This window comes from Mercenaria mercenaria, chromosome 10, assembly GCF_021730395.1.
Source record: "Mercenaria mercenaria strain notata chromosome 10, MADL_Memer_1, whole genome shotgun sequence".
In the NCBI taxonomy this organism is placed as follows: Eukaryota; Metazoa; Mollusca; class Bivalvia; order Venerida; family Veneridae; genus Mercenaria; species Mercenaria mercenaria.
Genome location: NC_069370.1, coordinates 75671646 through 75698216, shown reverse-complemented (window position 1 = coordinate 75698216; position 26571 = coordinate 75671646). Strand labels below are relative to the sequence as shown.

The following is a 26571-nucleotide window of genomic DNA, read 5'->3' as shown; positions in this document are numbered from 1 at the left end:
GGCAATGGAATAAACGCTTTAATATATGTTTTAAGCGTATGTAATGAATGATACAGATCAGGCAAACGTCTGTAAGACAGATTATGTATAATCTTGTTTTTTGTTCGGTATACTTAAAGTCAGAAATGAACGATAACTAATTTAACCATCTAGAGTGAAGAAAAATGTTTTGTTGATAAAAATGACAGTTACATATAATATGAAAGTTTACCAGTTTTTATATATACTGTGACAGTGTAATCTTTCGTCTGCGCCGAGTCGTTTGCTTGAAGAACTAGGCTATATGTCAGTGTGACGTTTGGTTGGAGATCTGTGGCAAGTGTTATCTCCCCACTTGTTTCATTGATGCTAAAAGTGTTGTCGGTATTTCCATCTAATGTGAAAACAAATTAAGTTATTAAAGTAAGTCAACAAATATCGAACCTAATTTGGATGTTGTTGTTGAGTTACTAAATCGTTTATTTTTATGCAAAACTCTAAACTAAACTCATAAAAAAACTGAATTGACTATTTACAATATTTGATCAGAATCGCGTAATGATTTACTTCAAATGCTTATAAACTATGTGTAGATTAATGTTAAAAATGATAATCAGCTTTCAGTAAAAAACGAAACAACTGGAAATCTTCGGAACGACATGCAGAAAAAATCGATAAAATGAAACATCCACGACATTTTCCGTGTCTTGATTTCTAAAAAGAAGAGTTTATCAATGTGGAGAAACGTATTAAAACTTATGTAAAATTATAACGTCATTATAAAACGTCATTAATATTTATCCAATTTCTCTATTTTTTCCTTCGATTTTCACAATATAAGCAATGTTGGTCATAGGTATTCAAACTCGAACAATATTGCCAATATGTGTTGTCATACTCATATATAACGTTTACTTGTAATATGCCGAGGTTATACCCATATGAATTTGAATATAACTTTTCGGTACTGTACACTTCAGTTTCAAACACTGTAGGAATTTACATCTAACAACGAACAGGCATATTTACATAATAAAGTAACTGACTTGCAAATATTGACAGCGCCTCGATTACGATTCAGTTTAATTTAAACTGTACAGTAGATAAAAACGCGATATCAAAAGAAGTTCGCGTTTCATGTATTTAGATAATTATACCAGACAAATCCTCTTTGTATTTCCTTTATTCCACCAATAACGCGGCTTCTAAGGCTGGTGTGCATGTAACAGAAACAATGGCGTATTTTTTCAGCATTAAGTAACCGGTTTTGTTTCACAAATGAAATAAGAAAATAAAAATACCTGTGAAAGAGTATGTTACAACAGACCCTGTGTCAACATCGGTAGTTTTAGCAACATATACAACGGTACCTGCAAGATATGCATTCATTTAAGAACATTTGTTTCCGAACTAGTTAGATCATGTACATGTTTAACAGATGAAAGGTCACTGGAGAAGCTGTTATTAGAATCATAATTGAACCTTGCAATATTTACCACAATATGCAAATCAACATAGGCGTAGGAGCAGGTGGAGGAGGAGAGGGCAAGGTGGTGCCCTAACTACGAAAATGGGTGTCAGCATATGCCTTAATCTCCCATCCACAAACTTCTGACCAAAAAAAAAAGATTTTATTCAGAAATAACAGTAGATAAAAGGGAAAAAAGTCAGTTTTGGAGAGCAGATCAGGATTTGATGTGATGTTTTGTGAATAAGCGAAAGAACACTTTTTGATGTCCAAACATTTTCAGGGCAGAGTTAGCTGGTCGGTTTTCGATTGGACTCCAACTTTGAGATGGCCCCTACGCCAATGATTCAAAACTCTTGTATCGCTTACCAGTTGATGTAAATTCAGATATCTCAAATGTATCATTAGACTGGAATACAGGAGCGTTATCATTCATGTCAGTGACAGATATCACTAACGTAGCTGTGCTAGACATAGTAAACGTTGACGTGTCTGTTACTCTGAAAGGTATAAACATGGAATTTGAACTCACTGTCACCTTTAAGAATATTTACAGCTACTCCAACGAAACAAGTTGAAAGTAAGTTGAGGTCTACTCGAGCTAAAAAGGAGCGACTCTGTATCATAGTACAGATTTCATAAACCTGTATAAGTAATTTGAATTTAATTATTCTAGTCTACATTTTGAACAGAATAATTATATATATGTTTTCAAATGACCGTTTTATATTCGTTGTTTGTTGTATTTCTTTGTTGCACGGTATATCTTTAGTTCAAACGTGGTTATAATCTATGCATATAGTTATATTTGTATTCAGCAATAACGGCATGAAAAAAAAACAGCGCTAAATGTGGCTAATAAAAGAAAGGAGGGAGCTTTTTACTAAATTATAAAATTATACTAAAATATCAACACTACACGAAGACAGAAGAAAATGATTTGATACAACAAGAATATCTAATTTGCTATTTATGTCATCTATATATAACATAGGTCATTGTGTATGGATTTTGTAAATATTACATACATTACATATATTGTATAGATAAATACTAACCGCAAAGTAACATTGTAACCGGTACTGACTTCGTAATCGAATTCCGCAGTTGTAACAAGAGTTGTGTTATCGGCGTTCAGCTCAAATGTACCCGGATCGCTCTGTGATACAATTTCATATTGTGGATTTTGGTCACCGTCACGGTCCGTTGAGTTCAGTGCTAATACTTCATACCCTCCGGAAGTATTCGTGTTCTCGGCAATTTCTACATTTTCAGGGAACTTAAAGACTGGTGCTAAAATAATAGATATAATAAATGATAATATAGAATTGAAAGAATAATGCAAATTGGAACCTCATTTAGCTTGTATATCTATTCGAATATTTAATAATTGAAGGGAGAGATGAATTGTTTGTTTTTTAAAAATACCACTAATGAAGCACTCAATTCCTATACCTTTTTTACCTGTATCAACAACGCCCACACTCTGTGTTGCTACATTTAAGGTAACATGCATCATAAAGGTTCCCACTTTGTGTTAAATCTACACACATTAATGACGTTTACACTTTGTGTTGCCGCATTTAAAGCAACACACATCAATGGCGTTCAAAGTCTGTGTTGCCATATTAAAGGTGACATACTTCAATGACGTTCACACGCTGTGTTGCCACATTTAAAGCGACACACACCAATAACGTTCACAGTCTGTGTTACCACATTAAATGTGACATACATCAATGATGTTCACACTTTGTGTTGCAACATTTAAAGTAACATACATCAATGGCGTTCTCAGTCTGTGTTGCCACATTTAAAGTAACACACACCAATGACGTTCACACTTTGTGTTGCCGCATTTAAAGCGACACAAATCAATGACGTTCACATTTTGTGTTGCCGCCTGTAAAAAGACACGAATCAATTATGTTCACACGTTGTATTGCTGCATTTAAAGCGACACACACCAATGAGGTTCACACGCTGTGTTGCCGCATTTAGAGCGACACACGTCAATGGCGTTCACATGATGTGTTGCCGCATTTAAAGCGACATACATCAAAGACGTTCACACGCTGTGTTGCCATATTTAAAGCAACACACATCAATGGCGTTCACAGTCTGTATTGCCACATTTGAAGCAACATACATCAATGACGTTCACAGTCTGTGTTGGAACATTTAAAGCGACACAAATCAATGGCGTTTACAGTCTGTGTTACCACATTTGAAGTAACATACACCGATACATTCACAGTCTGCGTTGCTACATTTAAGGTAACATACATCAATGACGTTCGGACTTTGTGTTGCCGCATTTAAAGCGACACACATCAATGACATTTACACGTTGTATTGCAGCATTTAAAGTCACACACATCAAAGACCTTCACAGTTTGTGTTACCACATTTGAAGTAACATACATCAATGACGTTCACAGTCTGTGTTGCCACATTTAAGGTAACATACATCAATGACGTTCACACTTTGTGTTGCCGCATTTATAGCGACACACATCAATGACGTTCACACGCTGAATTGCAGCATTTAAAGTCACACACATCAAAGACGTTCACACGCTGTGTTGCCACATTTAAAGTAACATACATCAATGACGTTCTGTGTTGTCACCTTTAAAGCGACACACATCAAGGGCGTTCACAGTATGTGTTACCACATCTGAAGTAGCACACATAAATGACGTTCACAGACTGTGTTGCCACATTTAACGAAATATACATCAATGACGTTCATACTTTGTGTTGCCACATTGAAAGGGACACACATCAATGCCATTCACAGTCTGTGTTACCACATTAAAGGTTACATACATCAATGACGTTTAGGCTTTGTGTTGCTGCATTTAAAGCGACACACATCAATGACGTTCACACGCTGTATTGCAGCATTTAAAGTCACACACATCAAAGACGTTCACATGCTGTAATGCCATATTTAAAGTAACATACATCAATCACGTTCACAGTCTGTGATGTCACCTTTAAAGCGAAACACATCAATGACGTTCACAGTCTGTGTTACCACATTTGAAGTAACATACAACAATCACGTTCACAGTCTGTGTTGCCACATTTAATGTAACATTAATCAATGACGTTCACAGTTTGTGTTGCCACATTTAAGGCAACATACATCAATGACGTTAACACTTTGTGTTGCCGCATTTAAAGCGACACACATCAATGATGTTCACACGTTGTATTGCAGCATTTAAAGTCACACACATTAAAGGCGTTCACACGCTGTGTTGCCGCATTTAAAGCGACACACATCAATGGCGTTCACACGCGGAGCTGCTGCAATTAAAGTGACACATATCAAAGACGTTCACAGTCTGTGTTGCCACATTTAAAGCGACACACATCAATGGCATTCACAGTCTGTGTTGCCACATTTGAAGCAACATACATCAATGACGTTCACAGTCTGTGTTGCAACATTTAAAGTAACATACATCAATGACGTTCACAGTCTGTGTTGCCACATAAGAGATGACATACATCAATGGCGTTCACAGTCTGTGTAGCCATATTTAAAGCAACATACATCAATGACGTTCACAATCTGTGTTGCCACGAATGAATTAACAAACATCAATGGCGTTCACAATCTGTGTTCCCGCATTAAAAGTAACATATATCAATGGCGTTCAGTCTGTGTTGCCACATTAAAGGCGACATGCATTAATGGCGTTTACAGTCGTCTGTGTTGCCACATTTAAAGTAACATAAACCAATGACGTTCACAGTCTGTGTTGCAACATTTAAAGTAACATACATGAATCACGTTCACAGTCTGTGTTGCCGCATTTAGAATAACGAACATCAATGACGTTCACAGTCTGTGTTGCCACTTATAAGGTGACATACATCAATGGCGTTCACAGTCTGTGTTGCCACATTTATAGTAACATACATCAATAAGTTCACAGTCTGCACTGCCACATTTATGGTGCCATACATTATTGGCGTTCACAGTCTGTGTTTTCACATTCAAAGTAACATACATAAATGACGTTCACAGTCCGTGTTGCCACATTTAAGGTGACATACATGAATAGCGTTCGCACATTGTGTTGCCACATTTTAGGTGATATACATCAATGACGTTCACAGCCTGTGTTGCCACATTTAAGGTGACATACATCAATGACGTTCAGTCTGTTGCCACATTAAAGGTAACATACATCAATGATGTTCTCAGACTGTGATGCCACACTAAAGATGACATATACAAATGACGTTCACAGTCTGTGTTGCCACATTTAAAGTGACATACATCAATGACGTTCACAGTCTGTGCTGCTACATTTAACGTGGCATACATCAATGATGTTCACAGTCTGTTGCCACATTTAAGGTGACATACATCAATGACGTTCACAGTCTGTGTTGCTACATTTAAGGTGACATACATTAATGGCGTTCACAGTTTGGTTGCCACATTTAAGGTGAAATACATCATTGACGTTCACAATCTGTGTTTCCACATTTAGGTTGACATACATCAATGGCGTTCACAGTCTGTGTTGCCACATTTAATGTGACATACATCAATGACGTTCACAGTCTGTTTCCACATTAAAGGTGCCATACATGGCGTTCGCATTTAAAATAAAATACATTAATGGCTTTAACACTGTGTTGAAATATCGTTTGCTTGAATATTTAGACGTCTTACCTGTTACAACAGTAACGTTCACACTTTGTGTTCCAACATTTACACTGTCGTTTGCTTGAACAATGAGGAGGTAACTCAAATCATCGAAGGAATTCAGCAGTTTTGCAAGTGATAGGTTGCCAGAAACGGCATCAATACTGAATACATCATTTGTATTTCCACCTGCAACAAAATGTTTTGCACTGTACATTTGTTTGTAATTGAATTGGATCTGAAAGTGTTTGACGTTTAATTACTGTCTTTAAAACACAGCCCTGAACCACTTATATTTTTATTTGAATTGGTTAATGCCATTTTAAGCAGTTTTTCATTAATGTAGACTAACCAGTGTTCGTACATCCTGCAACCTAGACTTCACTTCTATAATGCAGGTGATTGCGTTTTAACTGTAACTAACTTTAATGGGAAGGTCAATGTTTCAGATATGCTAAAATATGAGTATTTTTCACAAAGATATTTCATGATTGAACTAAATTTGAAATATAGAATATCGTTTTATTTCAAAACGTATATAACGTGGCTAAATATAAAAACATTAACGGCGTACACGAATCTAATGTCATAGCTGTCTAGTAATAGTCTTTAAATAGTAGTACAATTTTACTATGACCAGTTATACATTGTGTTCTACTTTTAACATAATACGCAATATTCTTTATACACACAAACCTGTTTATTTTATGTTTCCATAGATGCCGTTCTGTAATTGTACATTTTTTCAATAATAAAATTTGGGTAAAAGCAGTCCGCAACATCAAGTAAGAAAGAATGATGCGGAAGTTTATGTTACCTATGATTGAATAATCTGCAGATACTGAATCAGGATCGAGTGATGCTGCAATGTAGTCCACCAAACCTGCAATCAAACGATAAATACAAGTCTTAATATGAAAAAAGATAACCGTATTTTTTTTTGTGACAGAGTACAAATATAAGATTTTATTTTTGTAATATCATGGTTGATTTTATTTCTAGTGGAGTTGCATTTTTTAAAATTATATAACAGCTAGAGGACATACTTCTAAAAATATGAAACTTAAAGGTAGGCAGCCATAGAGCCACACACTACTAAATTTATAAATTATTATTCAATAAGGTCTAGGAACCGCATTCGCGAAAACAGCATTTTGATCCAAAAATGCTCGAAACAAAAAACAGTTATATAGAAGATATAAATGTATTTCTAAGATTCCTTTTGTACAAAGCTTTTGAACATCAACACAAGGGAGGTATTAGAATGTGGTTGAATTAACATTTACATGGCAGCTATTGTTATGTTACGTTGTTTGCATGGCCGATAAAAGAGCGGTTTACAAAAATGGCTTAATTACATAATTATTATATTTAATCAATTTATTATCAAGTTACTACGCGTAAAAGCATTATGTAAATGTGCAGAAATCAAGACAAACCAATCGGGGTGTCTTCTCTCAGTTCTAAGTCCACAGATGCTGGATTGAACGCTGGTGGTTCATCATTAACGTCCGTAATGTTTACAGTAAGTATTGCTGTAGAGGAGCGCTGGAGGGAGGATGAGTCTGTTACTCTGTAAATAATAAGAAGGGAAAACTGACAACAACTGTCCTGTTAATAGGTGAAAATAAAGGAAAAATAAAACTAAATAGAAAGAAATACCATCTAGTACCACGCTAAGAAAATTAATATGTAGATAAGTGAGTAAGAAAAAACGTATTGTCAAATAACAAAATGAAAAGACATGTTAGTCTACAAAAGTTGGAAGAAAATTACAAAATATTTCGTATCACGCTGAGAAAAACTAACCATATACATATGTGTCAAAGAGAAAAAAACATGGATAGAAGCTGTGAAAAAAACAACAAAAAAAACAAACATCACTACTTACTGCAGCGTTACTGTGTAACTTGTTAATTCTTCGAAGTCAAACTTTGCCGATGTTATCAGCTGCGTGTTGTCGCCATTTATCTCGAAAGTACCATTCACGCTCTGGTCTAGTATTGCATAAGTGGGATTTGTGTCACCATCCTCATCTGTAGAACTCAAAGTCCAGACCATACTTGACGTATAACTGCCTTCTTCTATTGCGACACCGGACGCAGGAATATCTAACTGTGGTTCTAGATATAGATAAAATATCAACTAGTTATTTAGAAAGTTAGGTTACAACCAAAATAAACTTACACAAGACTTATTCACAATATAACTGTAATAGACGGAGTTATTTTCAAAGTAAAACACAAATTGTTTGAATTAGAAAAGGAAAATTACGGCTAAAAACAGAAAAAGAGTACAGAAAATTTCTCCACAAGATTCTGCAGATGTTCAATGGCGAGCGCCCCATTTAAGCCAATAGAATTGTACTTTTTACAATGAAATGCATTTACACAAAGCGTATAGTTTTTAGCGAGGCAAATTCACGAATGGAAACGTCTCAAACGATCAGACGAATGGCGCCGTAAGTACAGAAGTCAATTTAGAAAACACTGTACCTCTGTTTTCATTAATCAGAATTTTTGTCTCTAGAACTGCTTTAATAATATGTCACAGAAAAATATGAAAGTTTCATAAGTTGCATTACCTGATACCACATTTACAGTAAGATTAAACGGTGTTACATTCAGAGTATCATTGGCAAGAACTGTCAGAGTGTATGTCGATGTTATAGATGCATTTAAGGCGCTGTTCAGTGTGAGGCTACCATTCGGATTCATCGTAAAATCGTCGTTGATGTCCCCAGCTGAAACAAAACAAAAATACTTTTATTTACAGTTACTGAAAAATAATCTATACGAAATTCGTTTGGAAATGTAAAACGCAAACAAGCAAACCGGTTCAGAAGCGTATATTTGTCCGGCTAATCTCGAGCTAAAATTTTGATCTAAATGCTGCAAGTAAACTTTTAACACTGCGTCTGGCTAAATAACTGTATATGCATTTATCATTAATTTTTATTTATTTTAATGCATAAATCATAAAACATGTGTATAGAATTATTTTGTATTTTACATTAAACTTTTAACATACGTAAAGGACTTTGAATGTTATGCAAAGAAACTTACTTGGTTGACCATAGTACTTTCGGCATTTGCGTAATTTGTACACGAAGTTATATGTGTCTTAGAAAAATTGTATGTTCCTATGGTAATATTTGTATACATGTACCTGTGATTGTGTATGTAACGGCCCCAGTAATGTCGGGATCGTCCGTCGTGACTGTGTGTAAGGTTAATGTACCTGAAACATAAAAATGTATATCATAATTCAGATAAATTCAAATGACCTTGGTACAAGAACATATATACAGTAAAACCTATATTTAAACTTTTTTTTTGCTTTGATACAAACACATACAAACAGTAAAACGCCAGTCTCAACGTGTTATACTTTTGTGCAGACACATACGTGTAAGATATCTAAACTTTTTTATACAAAAACATACATACACATGATTTGTACAATTACAGACATACAGAAAAAAACTTTGTTTCAATCATTTTGCTTTAGCACAATCATAGACATACAGTAAAACAGTAAAACCCCTGTCACAACTCAAACACATACATACATACATACATACATACATACAGTAAAACTATAATTATAAACCACTGAAGAGCAAACTCCCCTCCATAAAGGTAAATGTTTTCTTTTACATTTTACAGTACATTTTATTAAGTAAATAACCTTTGTACAGCAACAGTCCTTATTCAACAATTCAATCACCTCATACTGCTCTAGACAAATTAGAATTTCTTTTCCTCGTATAAACATCTGTCAAACTGTGTCAATGCCAAACAAGGTGAATACTGACAGTTTGATAAATTTCTACCAATGACAAGTATGAATGGAAACGAAACGGTAATGGAAAGACATCATATTTCTTAGATATATGCTAATCCAGCACCAGATCTAAATAATACCATAGTAAATGGAGGCTATTAAGCGAGTATCAAGATAATATAGCAGGATACTTTTATCGTTTTGTATTGAAGTAGTTTAATAAATTAAATGTGGAAAAACGCAAATGTAATGCTCTTTTTATCACTTTTATAATATTCTTTTTATCGTGTTAGCTTTTTCTGTTGGAACATAGAAATTCTTTCTTTGCCTATTACAGACCTTGAAACGACGTCAACGTCAAACTGTATAACTTTTGTATAATACCAAAATATATATAATGACATCTGGTGAATTTTCTAACTGAATTATCTAAACAACATCTACAAGAACGACATAACTAGGAAGCTTCATCAATAATTCAAATGAACAAGAATAAATATAACAAGAGAGCAACATTTCAGAGAGATAAAAAACAAACCTGTTGGTGTGTCATCTGCCAAATCAAGCGTTGCGTTTGATGTGAATGTTGGCGCTACGTCATTCTGATCTTCGATAGTCACTGTCAATGTTGCAGCAGACGATAAATCAAATTCTGACGAATCTGTTACCCTGTGCATACAATAAATGAGTGTCCCTATATAAAGATACTAACGTTTAGGAAAAGTTATAGTGTCACTTCTAAGCTTGATACCAGTTGTTCAAACTTAAAAACCTTACAGAATATTCCTATTTGTATATTAATATCTTTACGGCCAGTCGATTTGAAGCATATGAAGTATTTATGTTTTATTGTTTCCTTTTAATCGATCAACATTTTGAAATATTTCTCATTACTATCGATCTGACAAAGAGATTTAGTTCAACAGCAAGGTTTGAGTATAAAACAAAACAATGCAGTTTCTAGGAACAAGATAATAAATAAAAAAAACTGACTTATAATCTCTTGGCAATCGGCTACTGAAACATACTTGAAAAGTAGTAAAGATAACCGAGAAATAATAGTAAAATACACGATATAAATTTACAATGGCCTTATAATTTGGATTATATACTCGGGCCAGATACGTCTTCTATCGGAAATACACGATGGTCCTAGATAATCCTGCTATAAGAATTATATTATATATGGACACAATCAGGCGAAGAAGCTTAGTCAGACCACCCAAACTAAATGCATAAAGTATAAGAAAACTGATAAACATACTATATTACTGACCTTATGGTGACATTATACTCTGATACTTGTTCCCGGTCAAACGAAGCTGTAGTGATGAGCTTTGTGTTGTCGTCACTACTAATAGAAAAGGTACCAGGATGGCTTTGGGTATCTATACTGTATGTTGGTGCAGGATCGTTATCCAGATCTGTTGAAACCAAGGTCAGCACAACAAGTGGTCCTGATGTATCGACGTTCTCGGTAATGGTAGTAGTACCATTGGCCGGAAGGACTAAAGCAGGTACTGGAAACGAAACAGTTGTCTATAAACCTACTATCACTGCAAAACTGTCAAGCAATAGTCATGCTGAAATATATTTATGTGTCAAATAGGAAAGCAATGGACATAATATATATGCTGTGAAGTCTTGGCGAAAACGTTAACTGTAAAGCTATCAATATGAAAACTGTAATGTAGATGGATTGGTGCTTAATAAAATACAATAACAAGTACTTTTTATACTTATTTTTGTACTTATCATTTTATACTGAAACTCGGAATGAATCCTACCAGTACATCTTTTCAATGGAACACGCCGTTAGAAAATGATGTATTTTGTTGGGTTTAACGTCGCATCGACGTCAAAATGACGTGGCAGTACGGTCAATCTGTAAAAATATATACAACTTTATATAAAAAAAGTCGCTGAACTCTCCGCATCTTAATCCTGTACAATCTTACCTGATTTAACGGTGACTGCAAGAGATTGTGTAACAGGGTGTACAGAGTCTGTGGCTTGAATAATTAGGTTGTATGTCAAGTCGTCAGTAATATTTGGGTTGAGCGCTTTGTTCAAGGTAATATCTCCGGTGCTATTATCTATTCCAAACGTTACACCATCGTTACCGGCTGTAATAAAATGATGTCTAGATAAAAATAAAAAAGTTGCATAAATTAATTTTTAAAGCTCTGGAAGTTATGAAGACCTACCAAGTTAGCAGAATACCACCAACAGTTTAAACTGTCAACATTTTTGAGCGATAAGTATTGTCGTTCTTAAGATGAGAGGTTGTTTCAATCCAAGTTTTGGTATATCAGAATGGCAAGATATCGTTGGGCTCTAAAGCGCTGGAAAAACACTAAATTTGTTTACTCAAACCAAACTCGACTTTTAAACTATTATCAACCACTCCGATGTAAAATAAGCTAAGAAATTTTGAGACAACATAAAATTGTGGGAATACATCATTATTTGTAAACATGAGCATCATTACGCCTAGTTCGCATACACAGGCAGATCAGAGAGAAAAATACGAGAGTGTATTTTCACATTTTGCATTAAATTAATGTTTCCTTGAATATGTGCCTGTATGTCTATATACAGTTGAACCTGCTTTAGTGGTCACCTGTATTATGCAACCGCTTGAGCAAATAAGCTAACATCCAAAATTTATTTTTATTCCGACTTCCACTTGTCTTAAGAAATCACCTGCCCTAAGCAGTGAGACCGTGCCTCTCCACTGACTGACTCATTAATACATGTTTGACTATCAGTGAGTTGGTCAGTTGCACGGAAAGCTTACACAAAAACTTTTGGGTAAAATCTAGATGTTGTATGGAAGGACTTTTTATTTTATAGAGGTGAACATCGAGTACTCTGTTTTACAACCCATCGAAAAAAATATGAAAAGCCCAATAATTCTATACTTGTCCATTCACTGGCCTATTCCTATCTCTACTTTTTATGCATGGAACGTACAGAAAAGTCATTTTTAAAACGGTTTGTAACTAGAATGAATAACAATGCAGCTTTCTATGCGATACTGACATTTGAAAAGTCATGATTAGAACCGTAAAAACAATCAAAATGTTTGTGCAGTGATCTGAACAACACATGCAAATATAAGTGACTATAAGACGAGAATTATTTAGAAAATACATCACCTGTTATGGAATAGCTGACAGTACCAACAGTGTCACCATCGGTTGCTGAGGCAGTGTGAATTGTTGTACCTAGAAAACAATATACAGATCTTACGTATAAAGTTAATAAAATTTAATTAACCTCCTATTCGTGTCTTTAATATATTGCAAAATATAATGTAGAATGAACATACTAAAGAAAAATTAGCGGGCCCTTTTATATAGAACTATGAACACACATATATATCAAATGCGCGAGTGAATAATACTGCAGAATGAAAAATATTATAGATAAAATGAGCGGACCTATGACAACTTTTAAAAGTAATAACTAGAACTGCGTCCATTGGACACGGATACCCCCACACACTGTGCCATCCTTTAAATAGCAAAGCCATCTGTTCGACTAAAAGTTTGAAGCAACTTATATTCAGATAAGGCTGTCCATCAGAGCAACTTTGAGTCCATTATTTCAATATGTGTATAAGGAGCTGAACACACCCAAATTTCTTTACTATGCCTTATTTTGTGAAAAGAAAGGGCCATAATCCTAGAAACAAATAGCCACAGAAAAAATCAATTATTTGTGGTCATCTTCAAATGAAGGTCCTTCGTCTGTGAAGCTTTCAAGCATATTCTTTAAACAGTGTTTGAGGAGTAAGACACACTGTATTCTATAAAACAAAAATATCAAAGGGCCATAACTGCGGTAAAATAGTCAAAAAAAGCAAAATCTTTCCTTAAAGTTAAACTGATCTGTGAATCTACCTGGATCATCTGTGAAAGTTTGAAGCAAATTAGGCCAAAAATGTGGGAGGAGCTGTACAAACAAAAATGTTCTCAATATTGTATAAAGCAAAATTATCCAAGTACCATAACTGTGGTTAAATTAGACACAGAAATAATTTCTTCGTTTATGGTCATCTGCACATCTAGCTTGATCATCTGTGAAAGTTTGACGCAAATAAGGCTAACGGTGTGGGAGAAGTCGGACACACAAAATTTCGGGACGCACGGATATATAGTCTCACAGATATACGGAGAGCGGCAACACTATATATGCCCCCGCATAAATTTGCGAGGGCATAATGAACTTAGCAAACTGTAGTATAATTAGCTAACCTGGGAAAAAACTTTAAATGAACAATCCATAAATAAAATGAGTGAATCTATGACAAGTTTGAAGAATATCGACTCAAACCTATTTCTTTCACGATTATGACAATAAGCTTGGTTTTGTATTCGTGGTTTCGAAATGCTTTTATTAAAACAAGATGTCAACGGGCAACATGTCGGGCCCGCCAGCTGGCAAAAGGACTGGGAGTTGCACACAACCCTCTTAGTCCACACAAAAGTCCTTACCAGTAGTGACAGCTCATAATACGCCTCTAAATAAAATGTAACATGCATGTTGTAATACTGAAAAGTGGTCTTGATTCTTCCAAACGACCAGTAATAAAAAGGTTACAATATAAGCTATTTATAGTAACAACAAAGGGAAGTAATTCTAGGTTCTTGCGCATAACACTCCGCCTCATGATGGTGAACAATCAGTGTGCCAAGTTACATCAAAATCCCTCTATGCATGAAAAATAAAACCTCTGGACAAAGTCATTTTTGTATCTGACCTTTGACCTCTAAGTGTGATCATGACCTTAGACATAGGGACCTGGTTCTTGCGCATGACACTCCGTCTCATAATGGTAAACATTCATGCCAAGTTACATTATAGTCCCATCATGCATTAAGAACAAACGCTCCGGACAAACTTCAATTTGACCTTTGACCTTCAATTGTGACCTTGACCTTTTAGATAGGAACATGGGGTTTGCGCATGACACTCCTTATCATTGAGGTTAACATTCATGCTAAATGTAAACAAGATTGATCCATGCATGTCAAAGTTATGATCCGGACAAAATCGGACGGACGGACGCACGCACGCACATACACCAAACCGCCAAAAGTGACGACTAAGTCGAGGTCACCGCAAGCGGGCTCGCAAAAAACTGGACTAGATTATCTTAGCAAAGTACCAGTTTCAACATATCAAAAATTGATGATAGGAAATTTTATTACTTTGATTTTGCCACATATCAGCTATGTCTTTGCTGTTGATTTAACATGTGTTTTTGACTTTTAAACGTTTTGTCGGCAACAGGTAAATAACGATTTCACCCTGATTGACAGCTGTCTTGGTTTGAACGTTTTTGTAATAAAGACAGACAAAGCATATTACATACCAACTGGGGTATTTTCCGGAATGAATTCACTTGTGTCTGACACAAACACGGGTTCCAGATCATTTACATCAGTAACGTTTACAATATAAGTGATATCCGCTGACTTTCCTGATCCATCTATTGCTCTACAACATGAAATTCAAAATGAATGAAGCTAAACCGTTAAGGTTGTGATGAGCAACTACTAATTAAACATATATCTTAAGTTGTCTTGTTGAGTTGCCTCATCTGTTACTAGACAAATAATAAATAATTAGAATAAATCAATAACGGTCCTTTTCTTTTATAAGGATGGTAAACTTTCAGACTAGAATTTATATTTACAGCGTTTTAAAAACCCGCTTGATAGCACATAAAGGCAAAATATTTCATTCAATCTAAACGCGATTGTTGAAGATGAAGAAAAACAGTCCAGCTGAGCTTGAATTTTCAACTGTTTTAAAAAGGAACATCACTTTATGACACTGGACAATATTTTAGTAACAACGAACGATAGTGCTATATAGGAGCCGGTATATAAACAGTAAACGTAAAATTAACTAACCTTAATGAAATGATGTGTGAAGTGGTATTTTCATAGTCCAGTTCAGACATAAGCACCAGCTCGTTTGTATTAATTATACCAAACTGGTTAGGATATGGAATTTGGTCTCTGATGATATAAGATGTTGCGGTTTCTGCAGTCAGATTCTTTATCACTGTGTTGACTGCTGTGTCCTCGGGCAGCTCTTCTGACGTTCCTTTCACTGGTTCTATCCATGCAACTAAAACACAAATATGAATAAATACCGATAGTGATAAAGAAAAAAAAGTAAAGAAAGAAAAAAAGAAATGTTTGTGTTAAAGATGAAACATAATAATTTGGTTGTCCCGTTATGTTGTATTACAATAAAACAATAGTTGCAAGCTTACAATCAAATCATTTTAACAATTTTTATAATTTTTCTGTAGAAATGTAGATAAAAAATCACATTCTTTCTCATTATTATCATACTGGCGGTAATTTTTTGTGTATACTTCAACACTACTCCTATATCATGTATATATAATGCCTACTTCTGTTCACAGTGACACTTAGCGTCATGGTGGCAGTGAATACACCGTCAGTAACTTCTATCACCAGGCTGTACGTTGGGGTAACATCAGGATCCAGTGCCTTATCAAGAGTCAAATCGCCAGTTGTTGTGGTAATACTAAAATCTTCATTTGTATTTCCGCCTAGATAATAAATTAAACAGAAGATCTTTTATTTCGTAACATTAGAACATTGGATGTTGTCAATCGAACATATTCATCATAAAACTAAGTGATTTTAAAGACCGAAGGCCGCGCTCCAAGCGTTGTTTTATAAGCAAAGTTATTTGGAAATCCTTAAAAGCAGACGGTCGACCGGGTGAAGTATTCATCAACGTTTTATAAGTTTTAGACTTTCAAATGCATTTTTCTTATTCACTTTTAAATTATGTTAGCACAAATATGCAAACTAAGTCGTTAACATAAAAATCCTGCTTACAAAAGGCCAGTGCCTAAATACCATTTTGGTAGCATGTAATATTTTATTACCAAAAACTGACCAATATATGATGGAGTTTTATATGTATGGTTGCCACATCCAAAACTGAACGGTTTCCATGGGAACAGTGAAATCATATATGGTTAAAAAGAGTTTTTTTCCATGGGAACATTTTTTTATTTTCACACAGTTGATGCTGCCAAACAATTAAGTACCTATAAAAATTAACATATTTCAAGATATGCTTACCATTGAAAGCGTTTGCAGTGAAAAAGTAAACTTTTAGAAAAGTTTACTACTGTTGAAATTTATATATCTATGTTTTATGTTTAATACTCACCTGCTATAGAAAAGGTAGAGCTACCAACTGTATCTGGATCCGTTACCTCAGCAGTGTAAACAACTGTGTCTAAAATAAAAAGAAAAACATGTAGGCCTAATCGATTATCTACGTAAATCAATAGCCAAGTTTTTGAGTGGCAGTATTATGTTACATCTCTGTAGTTCCAAGACACCCATACAACTTTATTATCCCTCGTATCTCTCAACGTTCCCCAAGATGATTTAAAAAAAAGAGGCGGATCATACTGTATTCTGTCATATTGTTACTCGACTACTCTCTTACCTTTGTTACCCCTAGATGGTGAGAATTCTACACAAACTCCCTACCTTTATTACCTATAGTTAGGTAGAATTTACTTAACCTAAGATATTTTAGTACCGTATACATATTTCCTACAGTTGTTACCCCAAGATCGCTGTTAACGTATTAATACCCTCTACCTTTGTTTATGGCGTACCATTTGGGTCGAAAGTTTCCAGGTACCACAGGTAGTAATAAAATTATACCTGCATTTGGGTCGAAAGTTTCCAGGTACCACAGGTACTAATAAAATTATACCTGCAGGTATAACTTTATTACCACCTGTGGTACCTGGAAACTTTCGACCCAAATGGTACGCCATATTTGTTACCCCTAGATCGGTAGTGTCGTATACGTCATTCTCAAGAAATGACATAAGTCGGCACCTTTGCGAGTCAAGAGTGAAACCAAAGTGTCGTGAAATACTCAGTAGGGCAAACATGTTATGCCATTCTGAGTAAGAATCAATGCGATCAGGTTTTTATGTTTGGCAAATATAGAAGGTTTGTTTATGACTTGGGCAGTAAAAGCTTTATTTCATAAAGATTGAGTATTATATAGGCATGATCAAAAGTGCAGTTCAAAACTTGTGTTATTCATTTTGTTTGTAAAAGTACAAAAATATTTTAGCTTTAATTACGGTCGTTTGATCGTAACACCCTTCTTTTATTATTAATCATTGGGTTTGTTACTGACCCTCTACGGAAATATATAGGGTCAGTATGATTTCGCCTCACTCTCTATAACGCATACTGACCCTACATATTTCCGAAGAGGGTCAGTAACCAACCCAATAATTGATTTGTTTTATGGACCACTTGATTACTTCTCCCGGGCAAGTAGGATATCTCCCTCATTCATTGAATAGTCAACCTAAAAATGAAACGTTAGAACATAATTAAAGAAGAATTATAGAAGACATGTTCGCCATTTTGAACTGCAATTCTCATGTAGGGTCACCCACTGACCCTCTATAGAAATATAGAAGGCAACCACGTGACACTACTCAACCAATGAAAGGGCTAGAATCTGGTGGGAGGTAAAACAAACTTTCATATACGGCAGCATGCACAAAAAAGTGGAATGACATTGGATAGAAGTATCTATTTCGGATGTTTTAACCTACTCTAGCTTTACCTATATCTGTGTCTTTTGTTAAATCTATGCTTGTAGCGCTTGTAAATACTGGAGGTTCATCGTTAACATCTGTTATATTGACAGTGTAAGTTATTACAGCAGACAGCGACGACGGCGAAAGAGCTCTGAAATGAAATAAAATATTACTTAATGTTCCATAAAGCTTTAATTTATATATTAAAACATATAAAAAAAAAGATGTCTAAATAGAGAAAATACAAAATTAGATGGTGAAAAACATAAATTTCAATATTACACATTATTCTATATCTATTTTATCTATCCAATCGTGAACGTTCATTTGCAACACGTGACCGTACACTATATTACCTTACTGGACGCACGTGCGTACAAAAATCCTGTATTATTTCCGTATTTGTACGGTTAAAAAACTCCCATGTTAAACATATGATTAAGCCGCGTGGAAATGTTCCGAATGTTAATCGGGTGAAGTAGGCGCTCTATGTACAGAGTTTGGTTTTACGTCTTAAAATCAGGAAGGCAGAAATACAATATTCAGTGAATCATTTTTAATTTAAACTAAAATAAAGTAGATATAGAATAAAAAAAGTTATTTAACACTGACCTGTACAATACGAGATATATTTGGGCTCGTACCCAGCTGGGAAAACCATATTGGACGAGCCGCTTTTTCTCAGCTGGACACTCGTCAAAATTTACCTCCGTATTGTACAGAACAATGTTAAATAACCTAATATTAACCTATAAAGTCAGAGCCTTGAAGAGAGATAATCAAAACAATGGATTCAATAACACTTTCTACTATGTTAATCAACTATTCAAACGAATGAAATATCAGAAAAACATTTTATCAAAATAGTAGTAACACGGCAGTAAATCGCAGAGTTTATGTACATACCAAACATTGTGGCATCCTAATTTTAAATAAGGGCGTTATGACCCTTTAAGAACTCTAAAAATGAATAAAAGTATTACAAGGAGCCTCCGTGGCCGACCTGTTAATGTCGCAGACTTTGAATAACTTGCATCCTAACAGTGTGGGTTCGAGCTTCAGTCGGGGCTTTGAATTCTCCATGTGAGAAAGCCGTCCAGATGACTTACAGAAGATCGGTGGTTCTACCCAGGAGCCCGCCCGTGATAAAATAATGCACGGAGGGGCTTCTGGGGTCTTCCTCCACCATCAAAGCTGTAAAGTTACCTAATGACCTATAATTGTGTCGGTGTGACGTCAAAGGAACTCTCAAAATGAAACAAGATATTATAAAACAGGTATTTTAAGGAACCTGTGCTTCAGTTTTCAGAATATTGATAAACTTGAAAGAAATTATATAAAAGAAACCAATAAGTTTAACCAAATAAATATTATCGCTGTTTTCAGAGAAATTACCAATCATACTTACATGTTCGAACCTTATCAATACCGAATTCCTTTATGCGAAGTATAATAATTATGACACTGCCGACGGTTCAGTAAAAGTGTCCTGATAATTTAGAAAAAACACAATATGTTACTTGTATTTCTCACACAGGAAAAACAACTTACTTTAAGGTGAATGTGTATGATTTTGTTGTTTCATAATCTAGAGATTCTTTAAGTTTCAGGGCACCACCCTCTATCCTGAATTTGGAATCTTCATCTGCTGGTTCCAGCAGGGTAAACGAATAAATTAATGCATTGTCCGCCTGCAGTGTTGTTATACTTGAATCTGTCGATGTATTTTCAGCAAGTGTTTCTGTGTGACCGTCTTGTGGTGTTTGCCAGATAACTGGAAATGACAGAAATTCAGTTACAATCTACTCTTTTTTTAATCAACAAACTGAACAGATTTACCCACCTTTTGTAACTTTACCTAATTCTGAGATAATTAGAGCAATATTGAATTATGTGTTCTGCAAAATTTATCAAATCCTGCTTTGTTGCAAGATCCGGCAAATCTTTTGAATAGGTATAGAAAATGTTTGTATATGAAAAATTGTGTATATTGAAGCATGCAGTTTTGATATAGTTTTCGTACTGTTTTATTCCTCTATCACGAATTTCTTTTACAATGTCTTAACACGTTTTCTTATTATGCAGCTACGTTATATAGTGAACTCTTTAGCCATCATATGGCTGGTTGTCATTTTAAATGTAAGTAAATTTTATATTGATGAAATAATTGCGTATGTACTGCCATGTGTGACTGAAAAAAAAGTTACCTACTAACCTACCTTCTTAAAAAGGCTGCAGGGTAATATAACTGGTATTTTATTAAATGTTGTACCTGAAGTTGTTTCTTGTAAACAGAATTCTCATTGTTATAAAAGAAAAAAATGCACTCACCGTTATTCACATAGAAAGTTATAGTCTGGGTTACACTGTTAACACCATCTGTTACTTGGATGCCAATGTCGTATTCTGGTGTGGCATCGATATCAAGTGTATTTTTTAAAGTGATCTCCCCTGTTGTGGCATTTATACTGAAATCTTGGTTAGCATTTCCACCTGAAGAAAGAAAGAGGACACACATGATTTATCTTATTTATATGCAATGCTTCCTTTATATGTGTCAATTACGCTCTTAGTAACACACGTTTTTCTGTTTTCAAACTTTTTCTGAAGGAAACAAATCCTGCGCTACTTGTGAAATATTACATATTTGTACTTTGTTCGTTACTAAAAGAAAGAAATTTCCAAATTTTATTTAACGATGTAATATATTATATTTTTATGAACACTAACATAAAGGTTTTTTTTGTATTTCAGTCATCGGCCTAAAATTAACAAGAAAGGGAGGCTAATATGGAAACACCTATATTCTCCCATGGATCTTTTTAAATATTTATATATTTGATTCGATCCATTTGAATGAATAAATACATTTCATAAGTTAAACAAATTGCTTATTCAGTCTTGTTCGAAGCTGTTTCATCTTTATATGCTGTGCGCATGTTGTTTCGTGAATGAAACAAAACATATCACGTATATAATGCATTTACAAAATATCAGATTAAAGCACTTTTGATATTAGGAATAAGAAAGTAATGCCTACTTGTTATTGAATAAGTTACTGTGCCAACGGTGTCTTCATCAGTTGAGGTAACGGTGAACACAACCGATCCTGAAATTAAAATCAGATGAAGTTGCCACGTAGAAACTCAGTCTAAAATTTAAAAATTCTCACTAAGGATGGACGAAAATAAATGCCAACAAATATATAATAAGAACACAAAATATCTGAAACTTTCTTTATGATAGAACGAGGTATGACCTCTGAATGCATGCATAGTACGAGACAAGCATTGTAACCAGTGCCTATAGAAGTAAACGTTTCCCTACCTATAGCCGTATTTGTTGGTATATCTGCCGATGTGCCTGACGTAATTACAGGTGATTTATCGTTTACATCTGTTACAGCAACGGTTAATGTTATGTCAGCTTGTTCACTTGCTGAGTTATCCAAAGCTCTAAAATGGAAAATGATATTTTTTTAAGTTTTAAATCATACATGTGTGTGAGTTTGCAAATGTTACGGTGTGCTAACGTTACGCTTTCAAACTATCTATTATTATTACCTCATATCTGGTAAAATTTCAGTCTTATTAGACATTTACGAATTAAGTCTACGTGGACTGTGAACACCTAAGACGATCGATTTTTCAAGGGAACCGTCTCAACATGATAATTTTAATTTATGTGTGGTAGGAAAACATTCCAATAATGATAGTAAGGTCTGGCTTATTATGTTACCGAACAAGATAAGATTTGGATTTGTCTGTCCGTCTGTCTGTTCGCCAGAGAGGTGTTTTGATATGCATATCGCAAAAAGTATTTGATCTAGCGTTATAACACTTTCCCGAAAGGTTCTTCAATATTATAAGTTGCGCATCTGCGACAAAGTTGAAAAGATGAGCTTATCTGTTCGCAATGTATCCGTATTCCATCGTCGTCGTCGTCCGAAATGAAAATAAATCTTAACTGGGTTAGCTGGGATCAAAATGTAGGTCAGCAGGTAAAACATTGTGAAAACTGTAGAAAACGTAATATCTTGCGTCTCCATTCCTTTGTTGTTATTATACGCCCGAAGGAACGTATTTTGGTGTTCGTCTGACCGTCTGTCTGTCTGTGTGTCCGTCTTAGGGGTCAAAGGTCATATAACTTTGTTTCGAGTGCGATGTGTAACTCTTAAACTGCTTGAAGGATTTAAAAAAAACTTGGCACAAATATTCACCACATTGAGACGACGTGCAGAGCACATAGCTCGCTTCAAGGTAAAGGTCACACTTGTAAAGGTCACATGACTTTGTTTTGTGTTTATGTTGCTTTGCATTGCGGTGCTCTTGTTTTTATTTGGCAGATTCTTTTTTTTTTGTTCACTTACAATATTTTTTATTGAATTACTTCCCTTTTATGTTACTAGAAATAGGTTATTTTGTAACTTTTTTATTATTAGCCGTAGGTAAAAACCGAGACCACTTTTCTTTGGTACAACATGGATGGTACCTGCAAAGTTAAGGTGTATTTTGACACATCTGTACCTGTTAATAATTTTAGTGGACTAAGAGTTTTTCGGGGAATTTCTTCCCTTTGTTGTCATTTTCCTTAGGACTTCAACAGTAAAGTTCTTTAAATTTTGCTCCCATCCTCTGATATTTGACTTTATCAAAACCTTTGGGGGCCTCCGTGGCCGAGTGGTTAAGGTTGCTGACTTCAAATCACTTGCCCCTCATCGATGCGGGTTCGAGCCTCACTCGGGGCGTTGAATTCTTCATGTGAGGAAGCCATCCAGCTGGCTTACGGAAAGTCGGTGGTTCTACCCAGGTGCCCGCTCGTGATGAAATAATGCACGGAGGGACACCTGGGGTCTTCCTCCACCATTAAAGCTGGAAAGTCCCAATATGACCTATCATGTGTCGGTGCGACGTTAAATCAAAAAAAAAAAAAAAATTATCAAAAACTTTTACCAAAAATTCTAAGTTAACAAGAGCTGTCCGTAAGACAGCGCGCTCGACTTTTCTCAGTGCTTGACTCTGAATTAGAGCTTTGCCAGTAAAAATATCCAAGTTAAAAAGGGACATAACTCTGTCAAAATTATAATCAGAGTTATGGGAATTGTGTCTCCTGGTGTAGACTTTGATAGTAAATAACTATTTAGAGTTTCAAGTAAAAAGCTGTAACAGTAACAGAAATATTTGACTTTTAACAAAAAATTCTAAGTTAAAAAGGAGCATAATTCTGTCAGAATTCAAATCAGAGTAATGGGGCTGTTTCACCTGGTGTAGACTGTGACGGTAAATAAGTATTTTAAGTTTCAAGTCAAAAGCTTTGATAGTAACAGAGATATTTGACTTTATCGAAATCTTTAACCAAAAATACTAAGTTAAAAAGGGGCATAATTCTGTCAAAATTCAAATCAGAGTTATGGGAATGGTGTATCCAGGTGTAGACTTTGATTGTAAACAACTATTTTGAGTTTGAAGTAAAAAGCTTTAATAGTAACATAGATATTTGACTTTATCAATTTTTTTTTAAATTCTAAGTTTAAAAGGGGCATAATTCTGTCAAAATTCAAACCAGAGTTATGGGGATTGTTTCTCCTGGTGAAGACTTTGATGGTAAATAAGTATTATAAGTTTCAAGTCAATAACTTTGATAGTAACAGAGATATTTCACTTTATCAAAAACTTTAACCAAAATTTCTAAGTTAAAAAGGGGCATAATTCTGTCAAAATTCAAAGCAGAGTTATGGGGATTGTTTCTCCTGGTGTAGACTTTGATAGTAAATAAGTATTTTAAGTTTCAAGTCAATAGCTTTGACAGTAACAGAGATATTTGACTTTATCAAAAACTTTAACCAACGGCGACGCCGACGCCGACGCCGACGCCGACATCGGGGTGAGTGCAATAGCTCTACTTTTTCTTCGAAAAGTCGAGCTAAAAAGGGACATAACTCTGTCAAAATTCAAATCACAGTTATGAGGATTGTTTTTCCTGGTGTAGACTTCGATAGTAAATAACTATTTTAAGTTTAAAGTCAATAGCTTTGATAGTAACAGAGACATTTGACTTTATCAAAAACTTTAACCAAAAATTCTAATTTAAAAGGGGGCATTATTCTGTCAAAATTCAAATCAGAGTTATAGGGATTGTTTCTCCCGGTGTAGACTTTGATATTAAATCAGTATTTTAAGTTTCAGGTCAATAGCTTTGGTAGTAACAGATATATTTGACTTTATCAATAACTTTAACCAAAAATTCTAAGTTAAAAAGGGGCATAATTCTGGCAAAATTCAAATCAGAGTTATAGGGATTATTTTTCCTGGTGTAGACGTTTATAGTAAATAAGTATTTTAAGTTTCAAGTCAATAGCTTTGATAGTAACAGAGATATTGACTTTATCAAAAATTTTAACCAAAAATTCTAATTTAAAAAGGGACATAATTCTATCAAAATTCAAATCAGAGTAACGCAGATTGTTTTTCCTGGTGTGGACTTCGATAGTAAATAATTATTTTAAGTTTCAAGTCAATAGCTTTGATAGTAACAGAGATATTTGACTTTATCAAAACTTTTAACCATAAATTCTAAGTTAAAAGGGGCAATATTCTATCAAAATTCAATCAGAGTTATGGGGATTACTTTTTCTGGTGTAGACTTCGATAGTAAATAACTATTATAAGTTTCAAGTCAATAGCTTTGAAAGTAAAAGAGATATTTGACTTTATCAAAAACTATAACCAAAAATGCTAAATTAGAAAGGGGCATAATTCTGTAAAAATTCAATCAGAGTTATGGAGATTGTTCTTCCTTGTGTAGACTTTGATAGTAAATAAGTATTTTAAGTTTCAAGTCAATAGCTTTGACAACAACAGAGATATTTGACTTTATAAAAAAATTTAACCAACGGAGACGCCGACGCCGACGCCGGAGCGAATGCAATAGCTCTACTTTTTCTTCGAAAAGTCGAGCTAAAAACAGGCACATCCAAATTTTATATCACCTACCGCATAGTGATGATATAATAACTCAAACCCTATTGCCGATATATAAACTCTTTTTCATATCGCGCATAATATAATTAAACTATGTTGAGACGGTCCCCTTGAAAAATCTATCGCCTTAGGTGTCCACAGTCCACGTAGACTTAATCCGTAAATGTCTATTTAAACTAACGTAAAGCCTTTACTTATCAGCAAAACCTGCAGAAACTGGTTTAATCGATGCTTTACACTGTTGTTTTCTGACAGTATATTTATGTTACATCGAAAACAGATAAAACAAGTAAATGAATGCATGACATACAAAGTCCTCTACTGGAAGGCACCTAATTTTCTCTACTGCAGTATAACATAATGAACTGATATCTGTCAATGATGTATAAAAAAAATTGTACTATATATACAATATGTTATAACAAAACACTTGGGATTAAAATTTATATATATAAAAACCTACAGTTGTTTTCATATGGCATTTTGGCCGATTATCAAAAAAGATGTCATAAGTTATTTATATTAACAACAAAGGGAAATTAATCCTTAAAATTAAAAAAAAAAATTCTATATAATATAAGTCCACAAGAAACTCTTTACCAGGTAGAGATAGGTCAAAATGCTCCTAAAAATGGATGTAACATGCATGTTCTACCACAGAAAACTGGTCTCGATTTTTCCCTACGGCCAGTAATAAAGTTACAATATGATCTATTTATAGTAAAACAAAGGGACGTAATTCTAAAAACAAGGGTGCCTTACGGTGGTGAACATTTGTGCCAAGTTACATCAAAATCCCTCCATGCATGAAGAAGAAATGCTCCGAACAAAGTCATTCTTGTATCTGACCTTTGGCTCTACGTGTTTTGGCCTTTGACTTCCAAGTGTGACCTTGACCTTGCAGCTAAGGGCTCAGGTTTTGCGCACGAAACATTGTCTCATCCAGGGGAATATTTGTGCAAACTGATATTTAAATCCTATTTTGCATGACAAAGTTATAGACCGGACAGGAAAAAAATCCCATTGACCTTTG

At 34.7% G+C, this 26571-nt stretch overlaps 1 protein-coding gene across 1 annotated transcript in view; it reads right to left on the bottom strand.

Annotated features, from left to right (window-relative positions):
• LOC123561093 (protocadherin Fat 4-like) overlaps window positions 1–26571 on the bottom strand; it is a 54306-nt gene that overhangs the window by 2596 nt on the left and 25139 nt on the right. The window contains exons 4-26 of the mRNA XM_053516993.1: window positions 21886–22013; window positions 21599–21667; window positions 20890–21051; window positions 20110–20332; window positions 18585–18709; window positions 17145–17213; window positions 16348–16509; window positions 15836–16055; window positions 15292–15416; window positions 13070–13138; window positions 11867–12034; window positions 11185–11428; window positions 10447–10577; window positions 9291–9362; window positions 8707–8865; window positions 8014–8245; window positions 7562–7695; window positions 6940–7005; window positions 6150–6311; window positions 2506–2740; window positions 1817–1947; window positions 1281–1349; window positions 212–373 (exon numbers count right to left, since the gene is read on the bottom strand). Of these exons, the coding sequence (XP_053372968.1) occupies window positions 212–373; window positions 1281–1349; window positions 1817–1947; window positions 2506–2740; window positions 6150–6311; window positions 6940–7005; window positions 7562–7695; window positions 8014–8245; window positions 8707–8865; window positions 9291–9362; window positions 10447–10577; window positions 11185–11428; window positions 11867–12034; window positions 13070–13138; window positions 15292–15416; window positions 15836–16055; window positions 16348–16509; window positions 17145–17213; window positions 18585–18709; window positions 20110–20332; window positions 20890–21051; window positions 21599–21667; window positions 21886–22013 (3317 nt within the window). The remainder of the gene's footprint in view (window positions 1–211; window positions 374–1280; window positions 1350–1816; window positions 1948–2505; window positions 2741–6149; window positions 6312–6939; window positions 7006–7561; window positions 7696–8013; window positions 8246–8706; window positions 8866–9290; window positions 9363–10446; window positions 10578–11184; window positions 11429–11866; window positions 12035–13069; window positions 13139–15291; window positions 15417–15835; window positions 16056–16347; window positions 16510–17144; window positions 17214–18584; window positions 18710–20109; window positions 20333–20889; window positions 21052–21598; window positions 21668–21885; window positions 22014–26571) is intronic.